The following is a 7,025-nucleotide window of genomic DNA, read 5'->3' on the forward strand; positions in this document are numbered from 1 at the left end:
ATGCTAGCAACAACGTAGAGAAGGCAGAACTCTTATACACTGTTGGTGGGAATGTAAATTAATACACCCATTATGAAGATGACAAACATTCTTCAAAAATTTGAAAATAGAACTACCATAGGCTCCAGCAATTTCACTAGTGGGTATATATTCAAAGGAAAGGAAATCAGTATATTGAAAAGATATCTTTACTCCCATCTTAATTGGTGCACTATTCACACTAACTAAGGTATGGAATCAAATTAAGTGTCCATCAAGGAATGAATGGATAAAATAATTTAGTATCTATACACAATGGATTGCTATTCAGCCATTAAAAAATGAAATCGTATCATTTGCAACTATGTGGATGAACCTAGTGAAAATGATGTTAAGTGAAATAAGCTCAGCACAGGAGAAATACTGTATGCCGCTTCTAGTCAGCCATCTTGCTGATGTCACTCTCAGATTTCAGTGATCTTGACATTATATATATTTATATAAATTTACATATTTATGTAAATATATAAAATATATAAATTTATATAATCAGTCACAAATGTTGTAGTTCATCAAGTGCTCATTCCAGATTCTTTACCTATTAAGAAGTCAATATTTTACATGAAGTTTCATTTTTGTTACATTGAGCCCTCTGAAAAGGAATGACGTCTTTATGTATGTCATCTTCATTATGTTCTCTGAAGTCTACAGAATGAAACTAATTCCATTTTTACTAAATAAAAACATGTATTTATTTATGAATATATTTATGAATACATAGGTTATTTATGAATACATATGTATTTATATATGAATACATATGTATTTATATATGAATACACAGGTTGAACAGTCTCTTCTTGGAATACTTTCCTCCAACACACTGGCCTCACTTCCTCTGACCCACAAGGGTGGGTCAGTCTTCCAGAGAAGTCAGAACACTTGGTTCTTGTTTGAATCCAGCTATGCACATGAGCTGTATAGCTTTGGGCATGTCATCTCTGTGGTGTTTTCTCAATTTCAAAAGTAGTTTGATGAGATTATTTTTAAAGGCTAATTTGTTCACTTTGAAATAATATTTAAAATCCAGGATTTTTATTTAGTCTGACCAAATTTGTACCGAGATCTCATTATTGTAACAACAATGCAGAAGAAATTTCTGATGGAGAATGAGTGCAAACTGTTGCTTACGGGGAAATTTACCATGGGGATACTGAAGGGTTCTACTTTCCCTCTCCTGGCTCTTCTAAGTCTTCAGTCTCAGGTAGCCATACGTTTGCCAGGCTCCACTTCAGGAGCAGGGAGAAACAACTGGAAAGAAAGGAGACCTGAAGGAGTTCATTCTCTGGAACATTATTGAGCACTGTTCAACAGTACAGTGCAAGTCTTTTCAGGTTTGCTATCATATTTCACATGTATTCAAGGATTATTTGGATATTAAGGCATATCTTCACAAAACCATGTGAGGTAGCTATTACTCCCTTTTCACTGATGGGAGAAAATGAGGCTCAGGGAGATTAACTGATTTGCCCTAGTCCAGACAAGTGGCAGAAAAAAATTGAACTCTGTATCTGTCTCCCACTCCATTGTGCTTTCCACTACATGGTGGATTCCTGTAGCCCAGGGCAAATTCTCTTGGGTGTAATCAGTTTCCAGTGGACTGAGGTTTATTTGTTGAATTAACAAATGAAAATCAGTTGGATTTTAAAAACTCTGTAGAACCCAGTGTTCAAGAAACTGACAATTTACTTCTTAACTCATCTAGGAAATCCCATGGCAAGCTAATTACTGTGTAATTAGACACACAGCTAAGTGAGAAAATGCCACAAAAAATATCACCTTGTTTACAGAGGGAGGAAAGATTTATTTTCTAAGATTTCCTAGGTAAGAGAAAGACCCCAGGAATAGCTATTCCCTACATAACCATCTATTGGAAGGTCCTCCACTTCCCATTTCTTTTCCTCAGCAATTTTTGAAAAATTAACTTCCAAAAGAAACCTGTTCTCCCCACCAAGGTGTCCATCCTTATGTCTCACTCTGATGTGTGCACGTGCGCGCACACAAGTTAGGCTATTACCTATGCGGCATCAATACGTAAAGCTGTGTATATGAATCGCAACACTGGGCATGACTCTGAATGAATAACTTGCTTTATTTAAAAAAAAAAAAAAAAACTGTTAAACAATGATAGAAAACCGGAAGGAATGAAAAACAATGCAGATGGGTGTACCTCCTTTCTCTCCCAGTCCCAAGCCAACCCATTTTTCCTTGGAATGTAAAAAATGGTCTGGAAAGAAGAATGGGGGTCCTGTGAACAGAACGGGGAGTCATCATCTTTTTCTTCTCTACCAATAAACGATGACAAATGTGGACGGTGAGGAACTAAAACGTCAATAAAGCAGTATCATAAATAGAAAAATAAATAACATTTATTTTGTACCACGCGGCTGTCAGTGTCCTGAGTCCCCGGGGCAGAGCGCCTTGGGGAGGGCTGGGCCCTCAGAGCAGCAGGAGGGCGCCCAGGGACAGCTCACCCTGGCCCAGCAGGCGGCCCCGCTCCCGGCCGCGGCCCTCGTCCCAGGCCTTGACGCGAACAGCCAGGCGGCGCACCTCGTCCTCCGAGAGGCCGTCGAAGCAGAAGTCCTGGTCAAAGGCGGCCTTGCGGCTGCGCCCCACCACAATGCTGCATTGCCGACGCGCGGTGTCCGGCGGCCGCAGGACGAGGCTGAGGCGGCAGCGGACGGCACTAGGCTCCGGGGCGCCTCCTGCGAGGCCCTCAGCGCGGAGCAGCCGGAGACGGAGGCGCCCGGTTTCCGGACAGTACTCGGCGGCCAGGCGCAGGGCGTCGCCGGCGCGGCCCAGAGCCAGGGTGCCCTCGGCCTCCAGGCGCTCAGGAAGCGGGTTCCGGGACGAAAACGGGCTGGCGGAGGGGGCCCGGGCCGGGGACTGGGAGCCCGCGCGGCGCTCCTCGTCCTCGTTCCCGCTGGAGACGGAGCGGGCGCGGGCCAGGCGGCGGCGACTCCTGGCCCGCAGCGCGCGGCTCAGCAGCCCGTCGGGGGCGCGCAGAAGATGGCAGCCGCGGGGCCGCCGGACGAGCGCGTCCTGGGGCGGGCGGGGACGGCCGGGGACCGCGGGGGTGGCCGGGCCCGGAGCTCGCGGGCCGCACAGGGTCCCCAGGGGGGCGTCTGGGCCGCAGCCGCCGCCATAGGCGCGGGTCCCAGGCCGGGGCGCGGACGGGTCACCGAGCAGGAGCGACTCCTTGCGACGCGTGTGCGGGCTCTCTAGCAGCACGCAGAAGCCGTAGGCTGTGAGCACACGGGGCAGGTGCGGCAGCGACAATGCGGCCTGCGAGCGCGGGTCCCAGTCCGTGCGGCCGGCGTCTTCGTCTGCCGCGCGGGGCCACAGGTCGCGTTCAGCGGCGCAGCGCCGGGGCAGGGCGGCGGCCCGGCTTGGAGACTCGAGCGCGCAGGGCGCCGGCAGCCGCGGCGGGATGCAGAATTCGGGGATGCGATTCGGCGTGAGCACTTTAGCGAAGGCGGGCTTCGGCGCGGAGCTGCCTGAGTTGGAGGAGCAGAGTTTCTCGAGGAGCCGCATCCTTGGAGGCTGAGGCTAGGAGTGGCGGGAAGAGATGCGCCTGCGGGAGAGAGAAGCTGCTGAGTTTGGGCGCCTGGGGCTGCTGGAGCCCCTTGACGCGGCTGGATTCCCTCCCCCGGACCCTGTAAACGTCCCGACGTGTTTAAGACCCTGGACCAGTTCCAGCCTTGCTTTCTGCACCCACAAATCAGCCCTGCTTCCGTTCTTTTGTACTAAATAAACGAATAAATAGAAATCAGACCTTTCTTCTTCAGTGTCTCTGGGTCTGGTTGCAAGCTCAGTGCCAGTGGTCACTAGCCCGGTGCTGGGGCGCCACTTTCAGTACTGCGGCCGGGAGAGTGGCGCTCCCCTTTTATACCGTAGGCTGAGTCCCGCCCAGCTGCCGCGGCCCAACCCAGAGGCGCTGCACATCCCGCCTTCCCGCCACCCTCTCCCACGACGCCGGGGGCTCTGCACTGGGCGCTCAGGTCTGCGCGAAGCTGTCGCCGGAGCAGGCACTTTGTGGTCAGCTCTGGGACCCGCATTTGCAGTGAGTGCGTGGAGCCCCAGGCAAGGCCTGGGAAAGGTTGCAGGTGAAGAGAGGGCACCCTGTCGTCCTGCCAAGGAAAAATTGGCGGCTGAAAATGTTTTCGGCTTCTGGGAGAAGGTGAGGCTGGATGAGGAAACAGGAAGTTAATTTGGCTAGGAGATAAACCGTCACTCACCCTGCATGTCACCTGGACGTGACCTGCACGTCCTGGGAGCTTCTGTTATCCGGTCCCTATGCACTCAGGTGTACAGACCAATGTGGTTTCCAAGTATTCATATACCTATTTACTGCCTGCCTCCCTCTGCTAGACTGTGGTCTTTTTGATAGCATTGGCCCTGGCTCAGTCCATGCCCTAAGTACTGGTGAAGTGGGTAAATTAATCGTTGAGAAAATTTCTGATGGCTTCTTGGCCTTTTGGCTAAGATCAAGTGGAGAAAGCTTCTGAATGGCTGCAGGCTCTGCCTGTCATCTTGATAGTCACAAAACATGGGGCTTCTGGCTCGTGCCGTTTTTAAAGCTACCCCTTTTCTTTATGCTCTAGCATGGAGGTATCCAGTTAGAAAACATCTTCCCGAACTCTAGATTCTTTCTTTCCACCCCCGACCTTCATTTTCTGAGATGAGAAGACTGAAATCCCAGAGGAACCTGAGGAAATTCCAGAAAGGTTAAAAAGAGCCAGTTAATGGCAGAAGCTGGAATTAGCAATTTCCTGTTTCTTTGGCTTTGCATGTGATGCTTCCTGTGATCTGAAATGCCCTTTCTCTGCTTTTTCTTTATATAGGAACTCCTGTTTATTTTCTGTAATTCAGCCCATGCATCTTCCCTTTCAGGTGCTTTCACCCAACTCCCCTGCTCCAGCTCCTCAGCCCCTCGTCATTTCCTTCCTACATCTAGGGGCCACCATTGTTGCAGTTCGCAACTTTGGAATTTTCGATTTACAGTTTTGTCTCCCCTAATAGACTTGTGGGTTTTCAGTGGGTAAGGACTGGGGCAACTCGACCAGAGGGGGATTTCAAGAGTCTATTAGGAATATATGAAAAATAAAATAAAAGTCCTAAGATCAAGAGCTGGGACTGCCTCCATCCCAGTTGCCTTATCCAGGGTACAAGCCTGGCTGTCTTATTCATCTCTACATAATTCTAGCACCCAGGATACAATGCCAGGCAAATACTAAGGGCTTAGCAAATATTTGATGAATTGTATTGAATTGATACTGATCTGCAGGTCTTATGACTGTCAGGTGCTTTCAACCACATATCTCTCTACGTAATTTGATTTATTTCTCACAGAAAACCAATAAGGAAGAATTGTTGTTTCTGTTGCCCAGAGGAGAAACTGAGGGACTTGCCTAGGGTCATTCAAGCTATGATCATAGCCTACATAGCCTAAGTCCTAGCTTTTTGGCTAATTTCTTCTAATTCATTCCTTCTTTCCTTTCTTCCTTTCTTCTTTTCTTACACCCTTACTCCATCTATTCACTCAATTCAATATAATTCACTGAGTCTACTGTGTGTCAGACACTGTGTGATTTGTATTGCCCTTTACACCCAGAATGTTAATTCTTATAGCATCTCAATCTACTGTTAAGTAGTATTTTCCACTATACTTGCTTTGGAATAAGCCCCATTATTTTTAAATCCTTAAAGGTAAGAAGAGTGTTTCTCTGGGCTAATAATACTTTACTTCTTAATTGACCCACAGGTTCTGCATCCCCCAATTCAGCCAACCACGGATGGGAAATATTGGGAAAAAATAATAATACAAAAGAAATGAAGCAATAAAATAACTATTCACGTAGCATTTACATTGTAGTAGGTGTTATAAGTAATCTAGCGATAACTTAAAGTATATGAGAGGATATTCATAGGTTATATGCAAATACTATGCCATTTTATATAAGGAACTTGAACATCCAAGGATTTTGGTATCTTGAGGGTCCTTGGAACCAATCCCCCTCACACACCGAGGGACATCTGTATGCTTTTTTGATGGGGCAAGTATCCATCAATATGCAGCCACTGGAGCCAGGGAGCAGCAGCCATTCCTGCTGAAGCCAAATTTTCAGGCAGAAACATCCCGAGTGGTCTCTGACAGGATCATTTCCCTGTGATTCATCAGGCCGATGTGCAGATTCCTGGGCAAAGGGTCTTCTCTAAAGCGGAGCACACCTGCATTATGTCCGTCCTGCAGTAGATGCAGCTCGTTTCAAATTAAACCTCAGTGAAAATGGCCTTGGTGACAATGAACACTCAGACATCATGTCAGTGGGTGAAAGCCGCTGAAAGCAGGACATGGGATTTGAGTGGTTGCATTCCCAGCACTTGCGCTGTTTACAGAGCAACGCAAGCATGGCTATTAACACAGTCCCTATCTAGAGGGTTTTCCAAAACTGTTATCTTCCCATGAATCAATATTCTATAGAAGAGAAAGTAAGATACAGGGAAATTAAATTACTTACCAGGGATACTCTTCAGATGGTCACTTATTCAACCACAGCTACAGGCTGGAATCACAGTTGGAGGCCTGGCTTCCTTCCATAGTCTTAAATCTTCTTAAATCACATTGGGAGAAAATAAGAAAACAGCTCCTCAGTGGAAACTTCTATCACTCCAGTTGTTTCATTGTTTTGTACCTCATTACCACATAAAGGCCACTATCATCTTGTATTCAAACCTTGAAATTGTTATCTTAAAGAAATGATCTCTTTAATAACATTAATGTTTACCGACTATGTAGTAGGCGGAAGTCATGTTAATTGCTTCATATACTTTATCTTATCTAATCAACCCTATAAAGAAGATAGAGCTGCAGAAACAGGCCCACAAAGGGAAAAGAACAATAACAAAACTTGTCGTAAGTCTCACATATAGTAAAAGCAGGGCTGGAACTCAAATCCAGGCCCATCTGGCTCATGGTCTGGTGT

At 47.0% G+C, this 7,025-nt stretch overlaps 1 protein-coding gene across 1 annotated transcript; it reads right to left on the bottom strand.

The window, feature by feature from the left end:
• Positions 1-803: 803 nt before the first annotated feature.
• Positions 804-3,936, bottom strand: C2CD4B (C2 calcium dependent domain containing 4B). The gene is made up of 2 exons (XM_008016375.3): positions 3,815-3,936; positions 804-3,613 (listed from the first exon to the last, which is right to left on the bottom strand). Exon 2 carries the CDS (start codon positions 3,571-3,573, stop codon positions 2,479-2,481), a length of 1,095 nt encoding a protein of 364 aa, XP_008014566.2. The 5' UTR covers positions 3,574-3,613; positions 3,815-3,936; the 3' UTR covers positions 804-2,478.
• Between the last annotated feature and the right edge of the window lie 3,089 nt (positions 3,937-7,025).

Source organism: Chlorocebus sabaeus, chromosome 26, assembly GCF_047675955.1.
Source record: "Chlorocebus sabaeus isolate Y175 chromosome 26, mChlSab1.0.hap1, whole genome shotgun sequence".
Taxonomy (NCBI): Eukaryota; Metazoa; Chordata; class Mammalia; order Primates; family Cercopithecidae; genus Chlorocebus; species Chlorocebus sabaeus.

What these genes read in the sequence shown, in the direction of transcription:
- C2CD4B (XM_008016375.3), bottom strand. Translation starts at nt 3,573, where the DNA reads ATGCGGCTCCTCGAGAAACTCTGCTCCTCCAACTCAGGCAGCTCCGCG.